We start from the raw sequence: 27,914 nt of genomic DNA, 5'->3' as shown, positions 1-27,914 counted from the left end.
GTGTGTGTGTGTGTGTGTGTGCATTCACGCGCATGCGCGAGACCTTAGGCAGCACCGTCAGTCATTACACCGGGGAACAAGTCTCCACTCACATCCAAGATGAAAGTGACCTAGATGGTTTCCCTTTTGAAAGTTTCCTCATATGTATCTGATGAGCTGCTTTGTGTATCAGGGAATAGCAGGAAAGTCTGATGTCTAGCCCCCTACCCCCACCCCAGCCCCCAGGGAGGCGTGGGTTCAGAATCAACACTTCTGCCCCCATCTTGTCGTCAGGGCTGAGGCTGAACTCTCAAGCTCAGCCCCCTCTGATGGAGTGATGGGGAGAGCTCTAGCTCCCTCATTCCCAGCTCAGCTCCACTCCTTAGTTGTGTGATTTGGGGGCAAAGTAGGTGGCTTAACCCTTTGTTTTCATATCTGTGAAATGGGGTGACACCTACTTCTCAGAGTGCTTGTGGGGATTAAAGGAGATTAAATTGCCCTCTGCCACTCAGTGATTTATTCAGGCCCTTTTACCTGGTACCTTCAGCTTCTCCCCCGCTTTTTTGCCTGGATGCCATTCTTTCAGATAAGCAGCCTGTGGAGAGAATGGAGGAAACTGTTCTTTGGACCTGCCAGGTACACGCCTGCCTCAGACCTTCGTGTCAACAGGTCCCTCTGTGGAGATTTTCATGTGCTCTCTGCCCCACTCCCTCATACTCTGCTCAAATGTCACCTTCTTAAAAAACCTTCCTGACCACTCTTTGGGAGTCCCACCCCATGAATAATCATAGCGGCTTTAGTTGTAAGACTTGTAGTAGCCCCAGACTGGGAACAACTCAAAAGGCTGCCAACAGGTGTCTGGACAGACAGCTTGAAGCCCAGCCCGACTCTTCAGTGGGGAAAGAGTGAGCCGTTGATGCAACAATGTGGATGGACCTCAAAGCAGTTAGGAAGGAAGCTGACAAAAAGCAGTGCATGCTATAGGATTCTATAGACAGAACATTCTAGAAAATGCAAACTATTCTGTGGGGACAGAACAGATCAGTGGTTGCCTGCGGAGTGGAGATTGGGGAGTGAGGAGATGGGGGTTGCAGAAGGGGCACAAAGAAACTTGTGGGTGGTGGATATGTTCACTCTGGGTATATAGTATATGTCATAACTTATCAAATTGTACACTTTAAATGCATGCAGTTTATTGTATGTCAATTGCACCTCAATAAAGCCACTTAAAATTTTTTTAAGCTTGTGCTGTAAAGCATTGCTGTTCAGTAGAGCTTTTTGCATTGATGCAAATGGTCTATATCTGCTCGATCCAATATGATAAGCCACACTAGCCACATGTGGCTTCTGAGCACTTGACCAAATATGGCTAGTGCAACTGAGGAACACAATTTTTAACTTGATTTCATTTTAATCTATTTAAATTCAAAGGGGCACGTGTAGGTAGTGCCTCTCATTGGACAGCGCAGGGGTAAAGCCCTGCTTGCCACTCTCGCACCCCGGCAGTATCACCCACACACCCTCCTGCGCCTTAGGCTCCAGCCCCGGGACATGACCTGAAGGTGCTGACAGGTGCTGGCTGTTGCCTCCGTGCACCATGTGTGCTGCTAATGCGGAGCCCTCTGCTAAGAAGGCCCATAAGCGAAACAGTGGGGCCTGGGGTCTTTGTGCAGCTTTCCACCCTCTGATGAGGAGGTGCTGCTGCTGAGGCCTGTGAACAAGTGGTTTCCCTGTCTTTGACGCTGTGGTTTCATCTTTAATGCCATGATTGAGCAGCACTTGCTCAAGTTGAAAAGAAAATTCCACAGATCTCAAAAGTGTCATGTTTTCTGCCTCTCAGGTTTCTCAGTAATTAGGTACATGAAAATAAACTTACATGACACAGATATATTTCAGGTAAGATTCTTTGGCTGTGTTTTACATAGCGATAAATTGGTCTTTTAGGGAAAAGCCGATTACTCTAGAGTTGGACTCTACGAAGGGTTTTGGAGGAGAGCCCTGGGAAAACCTGTTTCCTAGATTCACTGGCCTGGGGCTAGGAAGATTGCGCCCAGAGACTTTCTGTTTTGATTCTCTCTTCCTGTGGCTGCTCCTTAAAAATGGAGAGGTCTGTTGCAAGAATCATGTCTAGGTTCAGACTTCAAGATGGCCCCAGGCAAGATCATTTGGCAAAGCTGACTTACTCATGGCCTAAGTCTAGGAGAAGGCAGCACCCTGGTTCTCTGGGGCAGGGCTGGGGCCACGGATGGAGCTTTGGCCTAATCAGCAGCCAGTGGTGGCCAGTGACTAAAGGAGCTGGTGAGACAAAGTCCCTGTGAGCTGAGGAAGTGTTGGGGGGAAGGTGAGAAGATTTTAAGAGACTATGAAAGTGACAAAACCAGAGTCAAGGTATTTTAACACCAAAATGTAAAACAATTAGGAGGAACATCATGGAAAGATGGCCTTTGGCTGGCTGTATCTCCCCCATGCTCACCCCATCTCCTTGCCTATCTTTGTTTGCTAATCAGCTGTGGTATTAGCATAACAAGGATCTGTGATAGCCCTGTCTGTCTGCCTGCCCCACCACCCACTGAATCTCTTATTTCTCCTTGTGAGATTACAGACTTTGACTACTCATTGACTTATCTTGTCGGATATATTCACGTGAACCCAGGAAATTTGGAGACAGAGAGGGTGGGGAAAGGGAAGCTGTTACTTTAAAGATTGCCTATTTGCTGTTGGTATCAGATCATAGTTAATGGCAGCGATTAAGATTAGTAATTTATATTCAGATGATGCGTGCTGTTTAAAAAAGTTATTTAATACAATATATTTGTTACAAGGAAGTCAGAGCATACGAGAAAGCCCAGTGCTTGCTTGAAGCTAAGGAAAATATTCCGGTTGGATTGCTCAGGGATAATTCTTCCCATAGATCATAAAAATTTCATTACTCATAAATTGAGGCCGGGAGAGGCCTGAGCACAAGGGATGTGCAATAATCTTTTGGCTGTGGTTTCCCTCTCTCTTGGCCAGACCGTGAGGATGGCTCGTTCAGCTGTGGGCCTCAGGCTGCCTGGGCTGCCCCTGCACACATCCCCCAGCACACTCCGTCAAAGAAAGACTGAGAGTCAGAGAGAGTCAGAGCCCATCCTGCACGCTGCAGGGCACTCTTGCCCAGACAGAGCATCTGGGGCCTGTGTTCTCGGCCCCGGGCAGATAAGAGCAGTCATTTCCTGGGCTGCTCACCCTAAGTCAGCATGCCTGTGTGCCCTAGAGCATGTGAGTGCAGAGGGCAGACAGGCTAATGTCCAGGAGTAGGGAAGCCTTATCAATACCATCGATGGGGATCCTATTTATATTTGAACAGTTTCTTTAAAAAAACAAAAAACACCAGCTTTATTGAAGTATATTTTACATATAAAGTTCACCCACTTCAAGTGTGCAGGTCAGTAATTTCTGGTAACTTTCCCAAGTGGTGCAGCCCTCACCACCATAAATTAGTTTAGGGACTTTTTCCCCATGCACAGCCCCTTCCCCAAGGGTCCCTCATGCACTCTTACAGTTTATCCCTATTCTCACTCCTAGCCCTAGGTGATCACCAATCTACTCTGTCTCTTTTGTAATAATTTAGCTAATTATTTTCTGATTGGAGAAGTAATAGTTTCCTGTTTGAGTAATTTGAATGACTCCAAAAAGAAAAAGGGACTGAAATGAAGGCCAGAGCCCCCGTAGCTGATCTGGTACCCAGACTTCTCTTTTCTCTGCTCACGTGGCTGGTGTGTCCCCACGTCTGTGCCTGTGTGCCCTTCTCCACTGCTGCTTTTGCCTGGAACACCCTGCACCCCATCTTGCGAGCCAAAACTCGCCCTGTATTCTAAAGGGCTTCATCACATAATCCCTGATCAGCAGAGATTTCCCTGGTGTCCAGACTAAAAGTAATTTTCTCTTGGAAATTCCATGATGTTTTATTTATGGCTCTTGGGGTTTTCATGTGGCAGTTTACTTACTGAAATATGTGCTTTATCTCCCCTCTTAAACCATGAGTTCCTGAGGACTGAGGTCCTGTCTAATTCATCTTTGTCTCCTAACCCCTCGGTACCTCTGCTGCTTCATCCCCTGTCACTCCCTAAGGGCCGGTGTGCCTCCCGTGTACTATTCATCACATTTGTAATGGCTGTGTAATGTCGTGTTCACCACGAGGCCGGGGGCCTTGTCACCAGTATTTAGAATGAAAGCAAGTCGGCCTCGTGTGTTTAGATGTCCATAGATTTCCTCTCTTCTCGATTTTAACATTTCACTCTAGATAGCAAAGCCTAGTTTCACTCCTCTTACCCTAATACCTGTCACCAGTACCTTAGTTCTAATTTGAAGTAAATAATAAATAGTCTTAAAATAGATCTATAAACAAAATTGTGATGGGTGGTCTTTCCCCCTGCTGTAGAGAATCCTGTGTTTTTTCTCACTCATTCATGCATACACTCATTTATTCACAATCCTATAATTTTCCCTAGAACAGCGGTTTTTAATCTGCAAGCATCTTGTTCTTTTTATTCGCCAACCCACCGAGAACTGAGTTGTTCTGGCACCTTTGGCTCAGCTTCCTCCCTGAGCAGCTCTTACCCCGCCTTTCTGTGCATGTGCCTCTTCCAAGATGGCGCTGCATTGGCTCCTGTCCAGACAGCGGACCCCATCTGCCTGCACCACTGACTCCAGCCATGGCGCTGTGCTATCTTGTGGATGAATGGGCAGTGTTGTCAGGGCTCGGTAACTGGGACAGTCACCTTCTTCCCAAGCCCAGGTCAACCTGCCTGCCTGACTGCTCAAAGCCAAAGTCCTCTTTTCTTTCCGGAAGGAGCCATTGGTCAAATATATGGCATGTGGTATGTCTTAGATCTTTTTTAAATTCTTGGTATGTATGTATTTATTCTTTCTCTGAGATGGCAAGCATCGGTTTTGTGTATTTTTGTAGTAGCCGGTTAGTTGCTGTCTTCCAAATAGATGCTCAATAAATACATGATGAATGAGTTAATGAACTCACACATGCATTCACTGTGTGGTGTTTGGTTCAACAGTGCTGATGTATTTGAAGCCTCTCTAGATTGTCTCTGTATTAGATGCTCAGAAAAATATTTAAGTGTATTGATTTATTCAACCAGTATTAGCAAGCACCTGCACTGGGCCAAGCCTCACGCTGGGAGCTACTCATGTGGAGAATATAAAAATGGAGGACACTTGAAACTCCCCTTTAGGATTTATGGCGTGAGATTGATAAGATGAATACAGGATAGGACCTGTCAAGGGCCTTAAGCCATTTTTGAAAAAGAAAGTATTGGAGGATTTGGGGAGCGAGGGAGGGGTCACTTCCTCCTGGGATACTTGGGGTGTTAATGGAGAAGGTGGCACCTGAGTAAATCCTGACAGTGGGGAGGTTTTGAACAGCGGGGACATGGGGACACATTTCAACTGGATGGAATGAATTGAACACAAGCATAGACTCGGGAGCAGAGAACAGCAGAGCTCTACTGGCCGGATATGAAGATGAAAAGTAGCAAATGAGGTTGGATTGTGGAGGTCTCAAATGCAGCAGTACGTTTAGCCTTTATTAGGGACGCGATGACAGATACAGCAGACAGAGCTGCACAGGAGGGAGTTTGGGGACAAGCAGCTGGTTGGAGAGGGTGGAGCAGAGCAGAGAGGAAAGGCACTGAGCCCCACGAAGAGGCCGCCGGCGGGCATTGAGGGCCGGAGGAAGCAGGGTGGGCGTGGGGTAGCCCGGCTGCTTGGGCACACACCGTTGTCAGCAGGCGTCCTGGCGTGAGGGTGGAAATTTGGACCAAGACTTGGGGACTGTTGCAGATGCGCGCCCCTCCCGCGTATTGATTCCGACTGCAGGTTACAGTGCAAACCCAGGTGTGCTTGCTGTCAGATTATTCACAGCACAGCCTCTTACTCATCTCCATTCCTTCCAGCATCCTGAAAACCTCGCCTTAAGTTCAGTATTGAAAAATTTAACTCTTGGAGGGGGGAAGGGGCGTGGGTTGGGAGAGAGGGTTTGTCACTTTGAGGGGTAAAAAGTATAACTATTGCACTGTGTTGTACAGCTGAAACTAATTTTTAAAAATGTTTATTTCACAATAAAAAGATAATAAAAGTAATAAAAGAAATATGGAAAAAAAGAAAAAAGAAGGAAGAAAAATTTAACTCTTAAGGCCAATCCCAGCAGGTCGTAGCTGATTGCACTGCACCTTGGAGGTTTGCCAGGTGCATGACAAGTGCTGAGTTGTTTAAGCCTAAGACAAAAGCTACCTCAAAAAAGGCATTTCTGAATTGAGAGTCATAAATTGATCATTCATTTGGAAGGATTGGTGGTTAGTGCAGGCATTAGCATACACTTCACCAGTATTTTTCAAGTAAATTTCTGTCTCCATTGTGACATTTAATATACTGAACAGTGTGTAGAAATCAGAAACCATATTGCCTTAAAAATCATGCCTCTATTTGGTCTTCCTGTCCCAGATAATTATACTAAAAATAAAATTGTCCTTTGCTGAATTGTAAGAATGAAGCGTGAGTTCCCCAAGTTCTTCTTGCCTTTCTCCTTGTAGAGGCCTGTGATCTAGGTGCGTGTAACCCAAAGTAACACATATGCCACGAGGCCCCGGCAGTGCCAACTGGCAGCTGTGTGACTTTAGGAGGGGACCGAGCCCGCGGAGATGAGAACACAGACCTTCAGCTTATTTTCTCGCTGGGGATGGACTCCCGCAGGATTCAGAACTCGGAGTCTGTGCCTCGGGGGTCTTCCTAACGGAAGCTTCATGACTTTCGCTTCACTCACATTTGCAGGTGGGGGCAGCCTTGCTTTTCTGAGTGTCCTCTGAGGATGTGTCAGGTGGTTTTGATGCTGCTTGATGTAATCCATGTTGACAGCCTGTTAAGCCACCAGTCTTGCTTTCTTGCTCCAGGGAGAAGAACGGAGACTTTAAGACGGCTTTCCCTTACTTGCCCCAGAAACACATGCACGCTCATTTCTTTTGTCGTTCTCAGCAGTCATACACATTCTTAGGAGACAGAAGCCCCTTAACTTTTGTTCTTCCTTTGGTTCCCCCTGCTGGGGGCTGTGCTAGGGAGACTGGGCTCTGGGGGGCGAGGACTGAGCAAAGCACAATCCCGGGCCTCAGCTGGAGCCATGAGCGAGAGGAAGAGGTCGTGTTTCCTTCTCTTCCAGTATCTTTGAGTGGCCTCTCATTGATTGTTTTTGAAACATTTTTTCTTTATTATGATGGTTGTGTCGTCAGAAACTTGATGGCTTAATAATAGAAGGTTATTGTGAAAAACAGATGTAGACTTGTCGTTAGTTATATTCACTTGTAAGACTGGATAAGGCCATCATACTTGGGCTGGTCAGGTTTGAAGTGAAGGTTAATTATCACCAAGTGATCTCTAACATCCTTGCTGTCCTAACGTTAGGTGAAAAAGGAAATCGAATGAGAATATTCTTTCTGTTTTTGTTTTTTAGATTCAGAATATGAACAACATCATCTCCTTCCCTCTGGACAGTTTGCTGAAGGGCGACCTAAAAGGAGTGAAGGGGGTATGGCATGACAAATCCTGCTCACTGCGGGGCAGTGTTTGTAGAGTCACAGTCGCATGGCCTGTCAGCCAGCAGCCACGTTCACACATTCTTACTGGGATGCCAGGTCAGCCATCTTGGCACCACCCTTCAGCCGATGGTGACTCGTGGCCTTTCTGGGCATCCAGCTGGTGCTGTCAACTCAGTAAGGGGTGGAGGATGTGCAGGAAGAGAAACAGCTCTTTGGGAAACTGTAAATGACTTTTGGGCTCCGTCAGTTCAGCAGGGAATCCTGTGTCTGGTTTGCCAGCTGGTGTCACTGATGGACCCCTGGGACCAGGATCCCTGCAAGGATGTAGTTTTCTGATGGGAAAATCTGCACCAGTGATGCTCGAGCCGACTTTGTTTTTCTGTCCTCCAGAGGGTGTTTGTGGTTGATGCCCTGCCACGTGTAAACACTTGAGCCGTGTGTCTCACGAATGTGTGAGTGCAGAGCAGTCAGGGTTCTGGTGTTTGGGCACCAGATGCTGAGCACTAAGTTGCTTTTACATTTCACTGTCACAGACACATGTGCCCAAGTTCTTAGGAGGCCAAGTTCTTGCTTGTGTCTGCACATGATTTCCAGGTCACATCTGGGCACACCTGGAGCCCAGCTTGGCCCATCTCAGGGACCTATGCAGAGGCCTCTCGGATCTGCTTTGCAGAATGTGCCAGGAGAGCCGTTAGGACAATGAGGAATATTACCCATCATCCCTTGGGACCCAGAGAACACACTGGCCAAGTTAGCCAGAAACACGGGAGCGCAGGGCACACGAGGCAGAGGGAAGCATGACAGCGCGCTGAGGCTTTAGTGTAGCTGGAAGCCTGAGGCGGTGGTGGGAGAGGAGGCTTACAGGAGGGGCAGGGCAGCTCGTGGGGGGCCTTAGATGTCAGCCTGTGGAGCCGCGGCCGCCTCATAGAGCCAACCAATAAATAAGCCCCGCCCCCTAAGGAAGGGTCCTCTCTTCCAAAAGAAGCCCGTTAAAGGGGGCGTGACTAGGAGGAAACTAATGATAGACTTTTAGGGGCTCAGTATATTTCAAGCCTGGCTTCATGAGCGAGCGTGAGGCCCTAAGTCCCAGGCAGAGGAGTGGAATTGGGAGACGTCAGAAGGTGAACGGCTCCCATGTTCTTACTGTTGGGGCCCAAATCAGGGTTCCATGTATTGGGGAGATCCCTGTACTAATAAGACAGTCAGAGCCCCTTTCTCCGAGAGAGAGATACTGAAATACTTTGCAGCCTAAATGTTATGTCTTCCGAGTTTTAATTTCAGAGTAATCCTAGGCAGAGGGTCGGGGATAGGGAACAGGATGGGCTGCGGGGTATACTTCTTGTTACGTTTGGGTGATGGGCACATTACACCATCCTCTCTCACTCTCTTCTGTGTGCATTTGGTGTATGTCTGCTATAATAAAACTTTTTTAAAAAAGGAAATGCCACTATTAAATGTCTAATTAAAAGCCTGTGCTCTAAGTTGTTTATTTTTCATGGGCTCACAGACATCACTTATTACAGAAATTAATGTTCCTTTCAGGACTAGTCTAGGGATAAGTAAGTTTATCTTACCTAGAAGTTAATGATTAGTCTTGTTTAACTTATGCTTCTCTGTTTACAGGATCTGAAAAAGCCTTTTGATAAAGCTTGGAAGGACTATGAAACCAAAATGTAAGTGTTTGCATTTAAAAAATTAAACAGAGGTAATTTGAGATTTCAATTTTAAAGCAAGCTTTTATTGCTTAGAGATATTGTCTAAACCTTAATCCAGGAAAGAATTCACCTAAAACTGTCTTGCTGTGGCTTGTGATGATGCCAGATCCTTTCATACCTGGTGTCTAAATTTGGTGATGTTAACCTCACTGAACAAGTTTTTCTTTGTCCCTTTTATTATGTCAAAATGGTTACAGAATGTCGTTTTCAGGGAAGTTAATTGAAAGAAGTTAAGGCCAGTTTCCCTCAAGAGGCATTTCTTTCCTTTTTCCTCTGGACACTTTCCCCATGTTATCACCGCTGGTGACAGCAGCACATCTTCCTGGGGATTTGTGAAGGCCATCTGCTTTGAGCTTGTGTCCGCATTTCTCTGCAGCGCCAGTCCTCTTGACTTTAGGGAGGGAAAGAAAAGAGAGATTGTTGGAACACCCTTCCCTTCAGCCTTATTTCATTGCTTCATCTGCCCAACACGCACAAAGAAGCGGTCAGTTGGTTTTTGGATGTGCACCATCAGTTCCCACCAGGCACAAGGCTGCTGCTGGTGGTGGACTCCAGGCAGTTACAGCATTTCTGGTCCCAATTTCTCCTTCCAAAATGGAGAGGATTGAGCTGGCTAGAATTGGGTGAGGGATTGTGGGAATAATGGTTTCAATTATTTCAAATAGTTGAGGAATAGAAAATATTTTTAAATGCCACATGTTTGCTTTATAATTGGTAGTAGTGTGCATTGGGTAATAGTGTGGAGTTTCCTGAGTGGAAATAGAAACTTTAATATGAAGCCATCTGGTAAAGTAGGAAATGTTAGGAAGAAAGCCATTCCAAATGTAGCTGTAAGTATTTAATTGGTTTTACCAGCCATGGGTGTCTGTTCAGTGGTGAAGGATTGCAAAGCTGAGACCAAGGAATGTGAAAGCTTTGATTGTCAGTCCATGCATAGAAATCTGTGATTTCCACACCCTAAGTTGTATGGACCCCCAGATTCAGGTTTCACTAATTGCACACACTTATGTAGAAGCCCAGATCAGGTATTAACTAGCCTACCTCGGAGGCTCCCGACTTGCTGTCCATGGCCCCTCAGCGCCCTTCCTCTGCATCCCACGTCCGTCTGGTAAATAGGGGAAGGGTCACCATTCCTACCTTACGGACAGGAAACCAGTGGCCTGCTGCTGACAATTGAGCCATAGCCGGGAGGTGGATCTGCTGAGTCTCATTGATTTAACTGCTCTCGCTGCCACCTCAGGTACCCGGGGGACATGCTCCCGTGTGTTACTGAGCCCAGGGTGGGAAGGGGTTCCTGAAGAGGGTTCCTGATTCTCCTGGTTCTGAAAGGGAACAAGATCAAATTCTGTAAAATCAAGACACACATAGAGAGGATGGAGACAGAATGTGAGATTGGGGGAGCAGTACCCTTTAAAGCTTGAAGTAACTCTTTACCCATTTACATGTGAGATTGATTTTTCCCAAGAAGCTTTGTGATACATAAACAGGTTTAAGACGTCTTCGAAATTCCTGGGCACTAGTTCCATACCTGATTATTACAAGAATGACGACCTCTGGACTGTGTCTTGATGCCACTGAGGTGGCCTCGGGGGAGCCTTGGGGTGGTGTGATTGTAGTCCCAGGGACCTAAGGGGCCTCCAGTCACTCCCTGCCTGGTGCGTGATTCCATTTAAACTACATCCCCACCAATGGGCATCTGTTTATTTATATTCTTACTCATTCAGTTGCTGAGTACCTACTGTGTGCCCAGCACTGTGCTTCAGCATAAAAACCAAGAGTTAGAAAGTACATTTCTTGTCTCAGCTACCCCTCCCACATGGTGGGGGGACACTCGAACCCAAACATTTCATGTTGAATAGCTTTCTAAGAAATGCCGTCTTCCGGTGCCTTGCGTGAGGCTCCACAGAAAACACCTACTCCTAGTCTTTGCGGCAGCCTTTATATATTTGAGTGCTTTCTGCAGTTTTTGTTTAGTCTCCTTTTCTCCAGAATAAAAGTTCAGTTTCTATTTCAAGCCCTTCTTAACTGATGCGATTTCTGGATCCTTCTGGTCGCTGTTCTTTGGACAGGCTCCAGTTGGTCAATTTATAGCCTGAACTGCACACTTGACGTTGATGTAATGTTGCTCAAATATGAGATAAACGTGAAGCGGGGAATGATGCTTAAAACTGAAAAGGTAGTTAATTTTGTACAATGGTGAGCGCTGCCCTAGGTGTGACTTCACTGAGTGAGGAGCAGGGAAGGTGAGAGGAATAGGGGGGAAGTGTGATGGAGGGTGGGGGGCTGACAGAAGGAGGGGACAGTCGGCACTGCCCCCACCGTGCCCTTTGGGCTGCTGGCCGGTGCTCTGACAGCATGCTATCACTAGGAGGAACCCAGGCAGGGCCAGGCTCTACCTCCTCTGACTATACCAGCACTAAGTAGGTGTTTAGGGAGGCTTTGTGGAGTAAAGACTCAGCAAGACCCACCAAGATTGGCATTTTTTTATGACAATACACTTTCCTTTCCAAGAGGTTATGGGGCTGTCGTGTCTCAAAGGCTTGGTGAGCATTGGTCTCGCAAGCTGGGTGGCAGGCCCACCGCCAGGCCGCCCCTCCTGAACACCGAGCTGAGGATCTGACCTGTCCTCACTTTCTTCACCGTAGAACGAAGATCGAAAAGGAGAAGAAGGAACATGCCAAGCTGCACGGGATGATCCGCACCGAGATCAGTGGGGCGGAGATCGCCGAGGAGATGGAGAAGGAACGGCGGTTCTTCCAGCTGCAGATGTGCGAGGTGAGGTGGCCGTGGCCTTCCCTGCCCACGAACTCCTGTGGGAGCAGCCACTCCCCTGGCCTGACGTCCACCAGCAAGCAGCCTCAGAGAACCCCAGATGCCCTATTGGACTCCCCGTGTCCTATTTCGGTTTCTGGGGGAGCCTCAGTCTGCTGGAGGGTGGGATCGATGCATCTAACACCACCAACCTTTTATAAGGAAGGTAGGGGAAAACCTACATTTAAAGAATGTCCCTTCTGGCCTCACATACATACTCGCTCAAACTCGCCTCTGCTCACTGGAACTTAGCTAAGAAACCCCTCCCTATGCGTTTTTTAATGAGGTGTTTTGGTTCCCATTGTACTAATGGAATCAGTGACAGGGAGGAGCAGTGAGAAGTCAGCTGGGAAAAAATGCAGCTTGTCATCTGTCCCCTGTTGTCCTGTGAGTGAGAGCATGTGACAGGAAGCCAAGCCACCTGCCCCTGGAAGCGCTTCCACCTGCTCAGTGGGAGGACACTCCCGGCCGGGGGTGCCCAGGCAGCCAGCTCCTCTCCTCCCTCCTCCGACCTGCAGCCTGAGCTCCTGCCTTCCCGAGGGGAAAATGGCAGGGCACGTGCGTGTGTGATAGCGGTGACAGGTCTTGAAACTGGGTCCAGCCAGCTCTCGATTCCCTGTAAGCAGCCCACAGCAAAGCTAATCCACAAGGGACTTTTAAATTTTGGAATGTTTGTTTTGTTAATTACAGCAGGAGCTTAGCCTTTTTAAATATGTATTTTAGGACTATATTTAAGTGAGTTTTTATTCCCAGAGGGAGCTCCCCCTCATGATCAGCCAAGAAGAAAAGGTCCCAGGACTGGGAATACAATATTCATCTGATGTTAGTGTAGCCACTCCAGCTCTCTTTTGGTTTTTGTTTGCATGGAGTTTCTTTTTCATGCCTTTTCCTTTCCTCCTATGTGTCTGAATCTAAAGTGTGTTTCCTGGAGACATTGTTTAGTTGAATCCCATTTTTTTATCCAGTCTCTGCCTTTTGATGGGATTGTTTAATCTTTCACATTTGATGTCACTATTGATGTGGTTGGATTTACTTACATCTGCTGTTTTACATTTTTGGGTTTTTTGTTTTTTTTTTATGTTTCTTGTCTTTTTTTCCCTCTCTTCCCTCTTTGCTGCTTTGTTTTTCATTAAGTGAATGCTATTGAGAAAGTTAACTAAGCTCAAAGTGTTACTGGAGATAGGAGAGTACATGTTTTTATATTCATGTTGTTGTATAAACAGACATCATGTATGATAATACCTGCCTGGCCTATTTCACATCGAGTTAGAGAAATCAGCCCAGACAGTATGAGGCAGGCACTAGGAAGCTGCTGTGTGTTATGCAAGCACAAGGGCTTGGTTTTATTTCATCAGCTTAAATTTAGTAGTAGTTTTACAAAGAATGGATTTGGAAAGGGCCTGTGTATGTGTGTTCAGATTGTGCTCTCTTTTTGTCTAGTAAGGAGGCAATCTGTGTACCTAAACTCTGCGAGGCTGCTTGTTACAAATGTTTAGTGAATGTGAACTAATCAACATGTTATCAGCCTATCCTTGAAGTGGGCGGTGCCAGTTCCAACACTGGGCTCTGTCATTGCCCCCTGTGGCATGCACCCAGCAGAAGGTCCTTCTCCTCTTCTAGGTCTAGGTGAATGGATCGTGTGGGCTGGCTGTTTTATTTTATTGGAAATACACTGTCTAGCTGAGCCAGTCCCAAGTGGTTGTCAAGCTCCAGTCCATGCCGAGTGTAACAGGGTCCCCACCTTTGCAGAGTTGGCAGTTAGTGGGACCAGGCATTATGTGCATGTACAAAAGAGGGGGCCTGACTGGCGGCAAATTTGGAGCTTACAGAGGAGGACACATCTATCTGATAGAGGTTATGGACACTGACCAGACATGGGCTGGCAAGAGCTTTCCATGGGGCAGAAAGAGTATTTGAAAACTGTTCACCAAGAACCCAATGTCTGAAAATGAATAGATTGTTGCAGTTAGAATCATTTTTAAATTGTTCACCCCATTCCTCAGAGTGAAGTTTTCAAGCTTTGTAAATGCTAGGCGTCGTTTAGGTGTTACACATTTTTAGTTGCCCAGGATTGAATCTAGAAGAATGGCTTTCAGGCTCTATTTCAAAGCCATGGAGCTTTGTCTTGAGAATGAAAGAATTTTATAGAGAAGTTCAGCCTCCCAAATAGAGCTTCTCTGAATGGAGAAGGCATGAGAGATCCCATCTTGCTTCCTTCTTATTATAAAAATAATAGATACTTTTAAAAATTGGTCAGTATAAATATATATGAAATTAAAATTAGTCCAAATTTTACTTCCAAAAGATAACCACTTTGACATTCAGCTAAACATTTTTCATATATCCCTATGCATACATTTATAAACATAATTTTTATAAGCAGGATTGTTCCTTACTGATGCTTTGTAACCTAATTATTCCTACTCGGTATTTATGGGCATCATTCCATGTCAGGAGGTCTGCTTTTTGACTTAATGGCTACATAGCATTTTTCAATGTGGATGCACCACACTTGAATTCCCCATTCATTACACTTGGGTTGTTGCCATTTTCCACTTTACAAACATGGCTGCAGTGAAGCTTCTTTGTATTCATCTTTGCAAACTTTTGTGATTATCTTAGAATAAGTTCCTGTAAGTAGAATGTCTAGGTCAAAGGAGACACGCATTTTAAAGTTTGACACGTTGCCCAGAATCTTATTAACCATTAACCATTTTGATACGTTGCCAGACAATCTTATTCAATTAACGATTAATAAATATATAAAAAAAAAAGAGGGAGAAGAGGACAAAGGCAAGAAGAAATTCTGTAGGTCACTGTTTCAGAGTGGCTTCTCATCTCCTGCTGGGCAGCTGCAGCAGCAGACCCCGGGGGCAGGCGAGGATGGGGAACTGGAGGACGACAAGTGAATGTGAGCCCCCAAGGTTATAGCTGAGATGCTTGTGTGGCCAGTGGGGGTCCGAAGCTCTTTCAGGGCATCCTGTCTTAGAGAGGACATGTTCTTGGGGCTCTTTATACCATATCCTGATGGGAAAAGGGAATTTTGGGGGATCTTTGTTCTCTAAACCTTCAGCAAGCAAAGAACAGAAGTATTTCCTGATGCGGTTTTGTAGGTCCCTGGGGCTTCCTGATTGATGTCTTCGTGCTTGTTAATGAATTCTCCAAGTTAAAAATGGTTTTAATTCATTTCAATTTAAAAGTTGTTTTTTATAACAGTCACTATTTTTTAAAGTGTCAGGGAAGTGTCTTAGGATTAGAGAGACGTGGTGACAAGAGTGTCAACTAAAAAGGATTAGCAGTTAGTGTTCTAGTCCAGGGGTTGGCAAACTTTTGAAACGGAATAGCTGCCTGGGGTCAGCAAACAGCTGCTCACCAGCTGCAGACTCTGAAGTAAAATTGAAAATGAAAATAAAACAATCATAGTTTCATTTATAAAATTTTTAAAGGATATTATTCACATAATGATGATTATGTAAAAAGATATTTATGGTTCCCAAATAATTTTTAAGTTGTTGTGAGGGACAGGATTGGCTTTTCCCGGGGTCGGCAAACTTTTGAGATGGAATGTACCCAAAGAGCCGCATGTGGCTCGCGAGCCACAGTTTGCCAACCCCTGTTCTAGACGATGACCTGCCTAAAGAAAGGGACCTGGGACAGAAGGATGTGGCTGGGGGATGTTCAGATGGTTTAAGTGCCATTCATTCTGACCGTCCTCATGCTTCAGACATCTTGGGCAAAAATTTCTCCCAGCAGGTTAAGGTACCTTATTATTAGGAGTTCTTGGCACTTAAAGTTAGACATTCAGTTATTCATACTAAGCTAGTGTTTGCTTATATCAATGACATTCCTCCCTCCCCTTTTTTTTAACAGTATCTGCTGAAGGTCAATGAAATTAAGATTAAAAAGGGAGTGGATTTACTTCAGAATCTGATCAAATATTTTCATGCACAATGCAAGTAAGTTCTTTTTCTTTATTATGGTGTTATTTCAAATGTTTTTCTCTTTCTATCAAATCCTAGTAGATCTGTAGTATTATATTCAGGAAAAATCAATACTCATTTAAAAATCTGTAGGGAAAGCAATGAAGTGCTGACACATGTCGCAATACGGCTGAACCTTGGAAACATGAAACATGCTAAGTGAAAGGAGCCGGCGACCAAAGACCACATCGTGTATGATTCCGTGTATTCGGAAGGTCAGGAATAGGCAAATGTGCAGAGACAGAAAGCAGCATGGTTGCCAGGCCTTGGGGGAGGGGGCAGTGGGGAGTTACTGCTAAAGGGTACGGGGGTTTGCGGGGTAAAGAAAATGTTCTGGAATTAGATAGTGCTGGTGATCGCACAACTTTGTGAATATGCTGAAAACTGAATTGTACACTTTAAAAGAGTGAATTTTATGGTTTGAGAATTAAAATAAACAATATAAAAATTATAGTAACCATCAAATATATTTGTTTTTGCCCTTTTTATAGAGGGGCAAACTAGTTTGATGTAACACATGATTCTCAGATGGATTTTGTTACAAGAGAAATGGGGTGGTGTTAACGCAGTGTTAAGAGCATGCTTTCCTGTATTACATGTCCTGTAAAGCATATGACAATGATGAGCAAAGGAGAGGAGACACCCCATGTTCAAGGGCACCCTTAAGTAGTCAGCTTTGCCGTAGGTTCGCCCTTCACAGTGTGGCCTGCATCTCTCTGCCTCGTCCTCCTGCTCCTCATCCTACAGCTGCTCCTGACCCCCAGTTGCTAATGTAAAGGGACCCCTGGCTGGCGCACTCAACGTTCGTTGAGTGTGTGCTGGAGATAAAAGTACTGTACTTTCCAGGCCTACTCCTCCTCAGATCAAATAGGGGAGTTGGACTAAAGCAAACTGACTTATAATTGGACATTTAAAACGTGCTCTAAAGCCTAGGGCTCTAAGAAAGAAAGCAAAAGGACCTCATTGAGGTTAAGATTGAGGGCCGGGGTTTTTCCTTTTCTTTTTTTTCATTTTTGTTCCTTACTGCATTTTCCAGCAGCTAGAACACAGTACCTGGCACATAGTAGGTATCCAAACACTTCTTGAATTAGCTGCAGGTCTTTTTTGAGGAGACGTGTATTCTGAATCTAAAGGATGCATAGGTGCTAGCAGGTAAGGAGTAGGGGAAGAACATTCTAGGCAAAATCACGGTCTTGCAGTAGGAAAAAGGCCAGTGTGACTTAAGTATAGTGAGTAAATGGGGAGCAGCCTGAAATGAAATTGGGTTAAAAAGCCTTAGAGACCTGGACGGCCTTAGAAGTCTTGTTAAAGATTCTAGGTTTTATCCCAAATGCACTGGGGAGCTTTCGAAAGTTTTTAAGCAGAGGATTCATCCAGCAAGTATTTATTGAACTCCTGTGGAGGCTGAGTGTCTCTGGAGGGTCTGGACTGATGTGAGAGCCTGTGGAGGTGTAGCTGCCACACCTGTCTACTTGCCTTTCCCAGTAGGCTGTGCCCCACGCTGATGCACCTTTGCCCACATTGTCCCCTTTCCTTAGAATGGCGTCCTATGTCCTCCGTGCCCTCCCCCAACATCGGTCCCTCTAAGACCTAGCTCATATGTAATGCCTACTTGGAAGTCATTCAGGTCTCCCCTGATGGAATTACTGCTTCCTGTATCTCCGTGATGACATCTTTCCTATATTATCACGTCTCCCACGGAACTGTGTACTCTTGGGGAATGGGCCAATGACGTTTACTTTTTCAGTCTGCAGTGCGTGACACATTGACCTGGCTCAGAGTAGCAACGGTGACTCACACTGTTGAGCTGAACTGAGCTCTGCTTTGGAATTCTTAATACAACTTTGTTGACATGCCTTTCTAAAGCAGCTGAGGTCAAGCAGCAAAGGAAGACGGGTGTGTGCTTCAACCTGGGTTAAAAGAACACCGAACTCCGAGAAACAGCCTCAGGCTGGAGAAAGACCCCCTCATTTGTAGAGTTTTCAAGATGAATTATTTTACAGTCTCAAAATCCAAACTTTGCGATTAACAGACACATTACTTTTTCAGTTCTTATCCTCGTAACCTTATGTGAGGCATTTTTAGGAAGTGGGTCGCTTCCTTGCTGATATTTTATTTTTAAAAAGAAGCTATTCTGGGATTTCCTTTTTTTTTTTTCCTTCTTTATTTTGCCCAAACTAATCAGTTGGGTAGCAACAGCCCACTTGTGGAAAAGTGAACTAGTTGACCTTTTATGGTCATGAGCTCAGGAACCTTTAAAAATGATGAATCGTCCATTACTTTCTTTTTCGATGAGTGTGCATGTGTGTGCATGTGCGTGTGTGCTACCTGCTCTTCCTGTCATTCAACAGCTTTGACTGTTGTAATTCATATTTTGGGGGATAAAATGTGGAGCGTGAGTGACTCAGCCATTGGACAGAGGAGCCTGTGGCCATGCAGTGTTTATGCATCTGGTAGTTCCTTCACGTTCCCCCGTGTAGCATTCATTCCCAGTCTCCACTTCTCAGCCTGGGACACAGCTGTGCCTTAGGAGCACTGAGCTTGGAGCCCACTTTCTCACCAGGGGCTCCCTGCAGGTATGAAGAGGCCTCCTTGTGTGAACTGGATTCCCGAGCCACGTTTGGATATTGACCCTTAGAGCTGCTTAGATGTGCATTGTTTTGCTTCTTACTCATTTTTGCTTTTTACTTTGAGTGTTCTCGAAGAGTACCTCCTCTTCTTTATCTTTTATTTCATTTAAGAATTTGCATCTCTACCTAGTGCCTTGATCCTACTCTGTAGTAGAATCTAGAAATAGGGCAGTCTTTAAAACAATAACAACAAAACAAACAAAACGGTCATGTTTTGGAAGGTGGTAATGAGTGTTGAAGTGACTTGTTCTTCGAGCAAATCCCTGCTGAGAACCACTATGACCAGCTGTTGCCTGATGACCTTGCAGTACAGACTTGAATGAGACACGGGTCCAGTGCCCCTGACAAGCTTGTCCTAGTGAGAGGGCGGGGCAGGGCGCAGAAGACAGGTCACTGGCCGGAAGTGTGCTGCGCTGCCATGAAGCTGGAGAGGCCGCCCTGCTTGGAGGGATCTTACATATCGAATCTTCGTGGGTGTATTGTAAAGGCTTGAGACTTGGGTCAGGCAGGCTGGAAAGCATTTCATAGAAATCAGAATTTGATATTTGGTAATGTTAATGATAAACATTGTTTCACTGAAGCTTGGAAAAGTGTTAACAGATTCAACCCAAGAAAAATGTCAACTATAATTGAATACATATATAGTGATGTGGAGTATAGTGCAGGAATGGAGTCAGTGGAATTTTAATAGATATGTATGATATCCGGGGTGGGGAGAGAGTGGATGGGGGAGGGGGTTGTCACTTTGTGAGGGGTGAAAAGGATAACTATTGGCATTTTTTGTACACCTGAAACATAATAATAATAATAATAATAATAATAATAATAATAATAATAATAAAAGAAAGAAGAAAACAAGGGCCGGCCGAGTGGCGTGATGGTTGGGAACTCGCTTGGGATGCCAGAGGGCCCTGGTTCGGATCCCACATGTGAGGGCCAGTGACACTGCCCTCCACAGCTGAGATGCTGAACAACAGCTCAACCTGGAGCTGGGCTGCTGTGAGTCGCCGGCGACGGCGTGGGCTGCAGTCCCTGTGGCAGTGGATTGCCATGGGCTGCCGTGTGTGGCCAGCGGCCAGCGTGAGCGGCCAGCAGCCGCAGTGAGCGGCCGTCTAGAAGCCGGTGACTGATCTGCCTCGCCCGGGAAGAGCGCAATGATGGTGCCAACTTGGGCCAGTGAAGCAACATCCTCCACAACTAGACTGAAGAACAAAACGACAGCAACTTGTCTGTTCCCCTTTCCCCAATTCCCCAGCACTGTTCCCATCCCCCCAATTCCCCAATAAAAAAAAAATCTTAAAAAAAAAAAAAAAAAAGAAAACAAGAAAAATGTGCCAGGGGATTTTGCTTAGTGATGGCAGTCAGCAAAGCAGTGACAGTGCCAGGGCCCCTTTCTTCGAGGCTTTCCCTGAGGCCAGCGCTGACTACATTTTGAAGTCACACCTCAGTACCAAAACGTGCCTCAGCAGGAGAGTACAGAGAGAGAGGGGTTTCCCAGGTACCGTCAGGGCTGCCTGGGTGACTACAACGGTGAAACCCAAACTCGCATCGTTACTCCGAGCACGCCGTCCAGTGTCACAATGACAGTGTCTCTGATGAGAAGCACCTCTCTGAGCGCTTGACCCACTGCAGGCCACTCTCACCCTGGGGGCGGTTGCCAGGCGCAGAGATTCTTGGAGCTGTGTAGCTGGTCCCTTTCCCCAGGAGCAGGACCCTTTCCGTGGTGATCTCCTGGGATACTTTTCCTGTTCCCTATCCAGTGTTCCTGTTCTCTCCCTCTCTCTCTCCCCTCCCCTCTTCTCCCCCTACAACTTTTCCTACCTATTTCACAAGAATTTGAAGTGATTAAGGAAATAGTTATATAAAGAAAATAACTGAAACAAGACACAAAAACCAGTTGAGTTCATGACAAGAGGGAAAAGCTCAGTTTCTCATTCCTGTGTTTGTTCTTCTAAATTTCCTTTGCATTTAAAAGGAGTACCTGCTGTGTGCTGGCCAATGTGCTGGGAGTGGAAGGCACAGAGAAGCGTAGAACGAGGCGTTTCTGCCCTGACAGTGAGCACACACACACACACAAACCACTGTAACACTCTGACCCACTTGCAGAAGCATATTCTGTATTCAAAAACATGAGTTAGGTCAAACGTAGGAATGAGCATACAATTATAAAATGAAGAATTATGCGTATGTCTAAACATTAAGGTAAGAAAACCCTAATAGCCCAGCTTCTGTGGTTCCCAGTAACCAGCTAGTAATGGTTCATAACCCATTTCCTGTGTGTATGTTTCTCCTCCCTTCCCGGCCCCCGCCCCCCCACCCTGAATTACTGCACTAAGGTGTCATGTCGCACTGTTTCTACATCTCCTCCCGTTTCTTAACGTACATAATACAGGCAATTCCCACAGGACCACTGCAGACTTTAAAAGTAATACCATCACCTCACCTGAACACACGTGAAACCCAGATCAGACCACTTTTTGAGGAGAGTCTCCTGTGTCCAGTAAGCTGGCAGAAGTTGGGGGCGTTGTTTCCTCCCTTCATTGACTTCTTCATTCAACACATGCCGTTTGCCTGAAACGTTTCGGGCTCTGTGGACACCGGGTCCTTACCCTCCTAGAACCTCAGGCCTAATGGGGGAATTTTAAATAATCGTACTAATAAATACGTAATAAATACATTAGTTGTGGTGAGAGTTTTGAAGCCAAAGTCAGAATGCCCAGAGAATACAGCAAGGAGACCTTTTAAAGCAGGGGAGCCTGGAAGCCTAACTAACCAGGTGATATTTATCTCAAAGCTTGAAGAATGAATGGGAATCCTCCAGGTGAAGCTGAGGATTGACTTCAGGGAGAGCTCGTTGGAGAGACGAAGCAGCATGTACAAAGGGCCTGTGGCTGGAAGGGTTTAGTGCTACGGAGAAAAGGCCAGTGTGTCCGGAACATGGTGAATGAAGGGGCAGAGGGTGTGGATTGAAGCTTGGAGACACAGGCAGGGCCAAAGCACAAGGCGTCATAGGCTTGTCACAGGCTTTGAACTCTGTCCTAAGCTCATTGGGAAGCGTTTTCTTTATTCCTTTCAAAAGGGTTACACATATCACCACGCTTCAGAGGGAGTTCTGAACATCAGCCCACCGTTGCTGCAGAAAAACTTGTCTAGCTTCTATTGTATTTCTGGAATCACTTAACTATAAATGACTTCACAAGTCTTGCATTCTGAGCTTTAAAAAAAGCCATTTTCCTTTTGATATTTGATCTCAACTTCTCCAACTCCATTTCCATACTCTGCAGGTGGGGCGTGGCCACTCATATGTGTCAAATCTGGGTAGTGTTGCATTCTTTCTCTTTCCCACTCAGCTGTCACCTGCCAAAGAAAATTTCCTCCTGTCTTATTCTTGTTTGCACCTCATGCTTTTCTGGCCTCAGACTCTTCCACTCTGGAACCAAAGCCTTTGTTCCTTTATCAGTAGAGTTCTGTTTCCCATTATAAACTGAGAATTTGGGGCTCACTTTAATGGGTCAAAAATAATCACAAATATTTTGGCTTATTACAGTTCCTTTTCAATTCATCTCTCATAGTTTTGAGTGTCTTTTTTATTCTTGCTTTGCCTGATATTTTAAGGTTCGGTTCATACAGCCTTTTCCTCCCAGGAATTACGTAATGATTTTAGTCATTGTCCTTTAAAGAAGTTGTTTTTTTTTCTCCATCTAACAAAATTGTTTTCTCTTTTATGAAACATGATCTGTGCTTCTTTTTTCCTCCTAGTTTTTTCCAGGATGGACTGAAAGCAGTTGAAAGCCTCAAACCTTCCATTGAGACACTTTCCACAGATCTTCACACAGTAAGCAGCCCCCCCCCCCCACATACACACACACCATCAGTGATGAAACAGTTTTTATGCAGCAAATGCTTTCCTGTAAATGTTTCTGTATAATCTTGTGTTTGCTGCTGCGCTGCCCAGAAACGTACAGCCTGGTCATGCCATGTGGAGTGTGGAGTCCCAATTCCCCTCCTCTTCTTGGCTGGGGGAGGTTTGACAATGGAAGGAGACAGGCGTCACTTTGGTGTGGGAATGCCCTGTGAATGCCAGCATCTCACTGTACCTCAGTCGATCCTCTCTCTTGTTTTGTTTTTTTAAAGATCAAACAGGCCCAGGATGAAGAAAGAAGGCAGTTGATACAACTTCGGGATATATTGAAATCGGCATTGCAGGTTGAACAGAAAGAGGTGAGGAGATTTAATTTTGAAGCATGGCTGTTTTATTTTATCTGTCGCAGAGGCTTTGGGACTAGGAAGGTGAAATCCATGTCTTCTAGGTGCTCACAGTTCTCTCTGGGGCTGTATCGAGCAGCACTGAAACATTTCAGTTTGTTCTTTAAGTTTGCTTTGTAAAACCATTTTTTAAAGTATGTTTATTTCATGGGAGAAGCATTAAACACCAGCCTTAAAGGCCGTGTGTAAACCTTTTCTGCCCTGTCACTTCTAGACGAGTAACTCTTAGCCTCTCGATCACATAGACACTCGTTATTTATACCACTGGTTTCTACCTGGTACTCGGGTGTCCTGCCCTGATACAAGTGGACACTGCCCACGTGGGCATCAGCGGGTAATGGGTGGCCGCCTGAGTCTTCCAGCCCTGAGACTGTTCAGTGACATGTGAGGAGCTCGATTTCTTACAGCTGTGCTCTGATGGCCAGGAAATACCCCTTCATTTCTCTGGTGTCATCTCTTTCATACTGTCACTCTTCTGCATGCTAACACATCCACAGTGATAATTTGTGCTTCTGGGGCTCGTTAAAAAAACATTTAAAGTAAATTTCTTAGGTAATTTTATGATATGTTTGCTACGGTATGGATATTATATTGTGAAATTGAACATAAATCCACTTCTTGTCAATAAAGGAATGTGTCTAAATGTATCGCTAGTAGGTTTTAGATAAGTAACTATGAAACTACTTAGCAGAGCATAAAGTTCAGTGTTGGCAGTTTGGGCTATTCTATTTTGTTGTAAGTTCCTGTGCTGTAACTGAATATTGTTGTTTCTCTCCCAAATGCATTTACCTTTTGTGACCGAAGTCTAGGAGAGTAAGTAGTTCAGTATTTTAATAAATTGGAGAATTGTGCATGCTTTCTTCATGAACTTCAAAAAATAGTTTCTTCCATGTATATATATTAACAGCTAGTAGCATTGAAAATTTTAACACTTTGTCTCTCAACAGCAGTGGGTTTTATTAAAGGCTAAAAGAATTTGAATGCACAAATATTAATGAAATGGGAATTGTCCCATTTACAGTTTATGTGGTTGCTGTTGTCCCTTTGTGAAAATGAAGTCCCTCCCCCCACCACCCACACTCTGAAGAGCTGAATTCTGCTTGACCTTCGAGCCCATCTTAAACCCTACCTCTGGAGCGAGCACTGCCTCTGCTCACCTAGCCCCAGCGAGCTGAGTTCACACAGCACATTTCATTTGAAAAATTGAATTCAGGCACACCACATTCCTTCTGGGGTGTTGGCTGCATCTTCAAGCCACAGATGCATTTTCTCTGGCCAGACCTTGAGCAGCTTGAGGATGCGCTCCTGCCCTCTGTGCCCATCCTGCCATCACATTGTGGCACCTCATTGAGAAGGCCCTTGGTAAACAAGGGTCAGCTGAGTGAAAGATTGGCCAATTGAGGCTATAGGTTAGTGCTAGAAATTACCCACTGCATGGTGACTTCCTCCCACTCCAGAGAATACACATCCTGACACTTTGATATTCCCAAAGTTGGAATATAAGCAGCAAATGAACCAAGAAAGAACTTGGGGTGTGGAGAGAATAGTGGCTTAACTGTAACAAGAAGAGGTGGTGCCAAGTGTGGGAGCCAGACACCATGGAGGCAGCTCGCTCTCCGGGGCATGCTGGGACGGTGGAGAGAGCTGCTCTTGTCTGAGAAGGAGCGTCCCACCTGTGGCCCAGGCTCCGGGTTACACAGGGGAGCAGAAGCTGGCACTCAGGAGCCCTCCGGGCCCAGTGTGATGCGAGCCCCCTGGGCACTGTTGACTGTGGCCACGCAAAACTGGGAGGTTTGGGAAAATGCTGTTGTCAGACGCCGGTTATTTATAGCTTTGCAGAAAAGCAAAATAAACGCACTAGCGCAGAGCAGACGTTGTTGTGGTTTGTTGTTTTGTGGGTTTTGTTGGCCTACCCATCCGCCTCAGATTGCGCACAGAGGCCAGTGCAGCCTCTCTCCTGCCACCCTTTTGGCTTGATGCCCAAAGACGGGACTCACCAGTCTCCTGATGGGGAATGTGAAATACAAAAATGTTCCGTAAAGTATAGAGCATCTCCTATATATTTCTCACTCTGCATTGCCTTTTGATGGTGGTATTCCCAGAATTGGGCAGTCTGTGAACACAGCTGCAAGTAACAGCCAAATGTCTATGAGTTAAATTTTGTACATTTTAAGATAATTTCTTTGATTGGGGTTCCATCTTGTGTCCCTCCAATTACAGTGAGAATTGGCATTTTGGGCATTGTTTAGGCTTCCGTTCCCTTTTCTTGGATTCTCTTCTGTGAGTTAGAAAACCGAAGGTCTTGGTGATTTTTACTCGGTGTTATAAAAATCCTAACTCTTAACTGCATAATTACAGTTCATAAGTGTTAGGCCGCGTGCCCCGAGGAAGCCGCACTGATGACGGGCAGGCGCCAGGCTCCTTGTTCCTGCCCATAAATCTCAGGGATCACTCGGGGGTCTCGGTGAGGCACGTGGCTGTTACGTGTGGTGGCTTTGCGCTGCTGCTCCCTGTCACCCTGTGGCCTCACTTTGGAAAGGAGACTGTGGCATTCCTAGCCCAGTGCCCCCCACACCTCTGAATCACTGACATTCATATTTTGTTTTCGATATTTCTGCTCTCTATAAAGAGCATACTACGGTTTGATTTTTCCATTTTATTATGAACATTTTCAGATTATAGAAGAGTTGAAAAACTGTACAGTGAGCACCTGTCCATGCACCATACTTTTAACGTGTGGTAAAGACCCCTTCTGCTGAGTGAGCACCCCTCCGTCCTGCGGGTTGTCGCGCGCGCTCTCTCCGTCAGCCTCGCCGCCTCCTACCCTCCCCACCTCACGCGTGTCCATCTCAGTGGAGTTCTGCTGGCATAGACCCCACTGCCATGCTGGCAGGTTTTCTGCCAAAACTGGGTTGAGGGCGTGTTGTTGGAGGGTGAGACCCCAGCCTGTGCTGCTGCGGGCAGACCGAGGCTCGGGGAGATGGTCTCGTAGGCCTGAGCACTGAAACCACACTGCTTTCCCACTTGGGAGATCTCAAGTGTGGTCTTTATCCTTCTCAGCTTGCGGTCCTCCTTTTAAAGTGTCCTTATCTGGTAGGATGCGGTTGGCTAGCATGTGCTGTCCGGGAGCAGAGGTCCGTCATGGCCGTGGCTCTCCTGTGACCCTGGCTTTTCCGATTAGGGCATGCATACCATCTCGTGCCCGAATCTGGCCTTAATCAGACCCTCTGGCCAGGCGTGCCTCTCCCCACCTCTCCTGCCCAGCCGGACGGCCTAGCACTGGCCTTCATTTCAGTTCCGCTTTTGTGGAGGACTCGTTCGTTGATTCACACACTCAAACTGCCATTTTCTTAGCAGCTACTCTAAGGCAGGCACCGCTCAAACACACAGACTAAGATAGCTACAGTTCTCACTTCTTAAGGGGCTCCCAGTGTGATGAGAGCTCTAGCCGAGAGGTTGGCTCCAGCAGAAGGCATCTCCCAGCATGGGGTGGGCGGGATTAAGGCCTGGAGGGTGATTGAGAGACGCACTTCTCCAGTGTCCCTCACTCTGTTGTTGTCATGGCAATTCCTGCTTGCCTCACTTCTCAGGTCTTTCCAGGCACCTTAGGAGTGTTGACCAGTGATCCGTACACCGCCTGGCAGGGCAGGTGGTATGAGCCCACGTTTACAACTCGAGTCAGAGAGAGGGTCTAGAGTTGCTAGAGTCTACTACTCAGTAGGGTCGGAGCCAGGATTTGAACCCTGGTCTGTTCCACTGAAGCCTGTTCTTTTTCAGATGTATTGTATGACTTTAATATCTTGTGTCATACAGAATCTCTTCAGAAATTACCCAGACATAATAGAGAGTAGGTGGTAATTAGACCTGAAAGCACTGTTCTGTGGCCATGGCTCAGTGCTTGCTGAGCAAAGCCTCCAGTAGCTAGTGGTGTCATGTGGGTAGACACACCTGTCATACCTTGGGAAGTGAGAGTGACTTGGACATCACAGCCCTCCTTTGACAGGATAACTTTAAACATCCAGAGGTGACTCCTTGGCAGTCTGTTCATCACAAGAATTGTCTGGACACAGACTTTCTGAGAGGTGGACAGAAAAAGTGTCAGTGTTTTTATGATGTTCTAGAGCCTTACAGAGCTTGGGAATGCTTCTGATGTTAAGAGTAAACCTGTATGTACATTTGTAATATATTCAGCATCACCCTTTTCCCCCCATTCCAGAAGATTTCACATAGTCCCACTGAAGTCCACTGTTCATCTGGGTGGTTTCGGTCTTGGCAGGACCCAATGGTTAATGCTTTATATGGCCACACAAAACTTAAGTTCATGGACAGTGCCTGGGATCTGAGGACTTGTCTGGATGTCACAGGGTAGAGGACATGTAGATATTGATAGAACGTTGTACGAGCCGTCTGAAGGGCCATGAAAGGCCTACTTAGCCTACGTGCTCAGACATACAAACAGTCTCCACGCGGTGAGGCTCACTTGGTCCAGTCTTAGGTCGTCCTGTGCTCTGCTTGGAAAAACAGAATACACTGGAGAGTCTCCGAGAATCACGGCAACCAGGACCCCCTGGCCAGTTGCCTCTGTGTGTGTTAGGTTCTTCTCCCCAGAAAGAAAGGCTCACTGCCCTTGGATTATATTCTGTTAAATCCAAGTCTTGGTTATTGCAAAGGTTACCTTCCTCTGTCATCCCTTCATTTGATCAGGTATTATATAAAACACCTATATAAACAGGTGAAGAAAGCCTGTTTGTATTGGGTCACCTAGAGGTTACCTTGAGGCTGCTAAAATAACCAGTTCTAAAGCACATTCCAGGGCCGGCCGAGTGGCGCGATGGTTAAGAGCTGGCTTGGGACGCCAGAGGACCCTGGTTCGGATCCCACATGAGGGCCAGTGACACTGCCCTCCACAGCTAAGATGCTGAACAACAGCTCAACCTGGAGCTGGGCTGCCGT

General features: G+C 46.0%; 1 protein-coding gene across 10 annotated transcripts in view; it reads left to right on the top strand.

The window, feature by feature from the left end:
• Window positions 1–27,914, top strand: part of ASAP2 (ArfGAP with SH3 domain, ankyrin repeat and PH domain 2) — a 147,981-nt gene that overhangs the window by 74,800 nt on the left and 45,267 nt on the right. For 6 of the 10 annotated variants that reach the window (XM_019650027.1, XM_019650024.1, XM_019650023.1 and 3 more), the window contains exons 4-10: window positions 7,475–7,549; window positions 9,183–9,232; window positions 11,920–12,049; window positions 15,956–16,041; window positions 22,455–22,530; window positions 22,830–22,916; window positions 23,766–23,774. In XM_019650027.1, coding sequence (XP_019505572.1) covers window positions 7,475–7,549; window positions 9,183–9,232; window positions 11,920–12,049; window positions 15,956–16,041; window positions 22,455–22,530; window positions 22,830–22,916; window positions 23,766–23,774 — 513 coding nt within the window. The remainder of the gene's footprint in view (window positions 1–7,474; window positions 7,550–9,182; window positions 9,233–11,919; window positions 12,050–15,955; window positions 16,042–22,454; window positions 22,531–22,829; window positions 22,917–23,765; window positions 23,775–27,914) is intronic. The other 4 variants (XM_019650028.1, XM_019650026.1, XM_019650022.1 and 1 more) reach the window with 1 other exon arrangement.

This window comes from Hipposideros armiger, unplaced genomic scaffold (genome assembly GCF_001890085.2).
Source record: "Hipposideros armiger isolate ML-2016 unplaced genomic scaffold, ASM189008v1 scaffold_137, whole genome shotgun sequence".
In the NCBI taxonomy this organism is placed as follows: Eukaryota; Metazoa; Chordata; class Mammalia; order Chiroptera; family Hipposideridae; genus Hipposideros; species Hipposideros armiger.
This window is presented reverse-complemented; position numbering and strand designations above follow the sequence as displayed.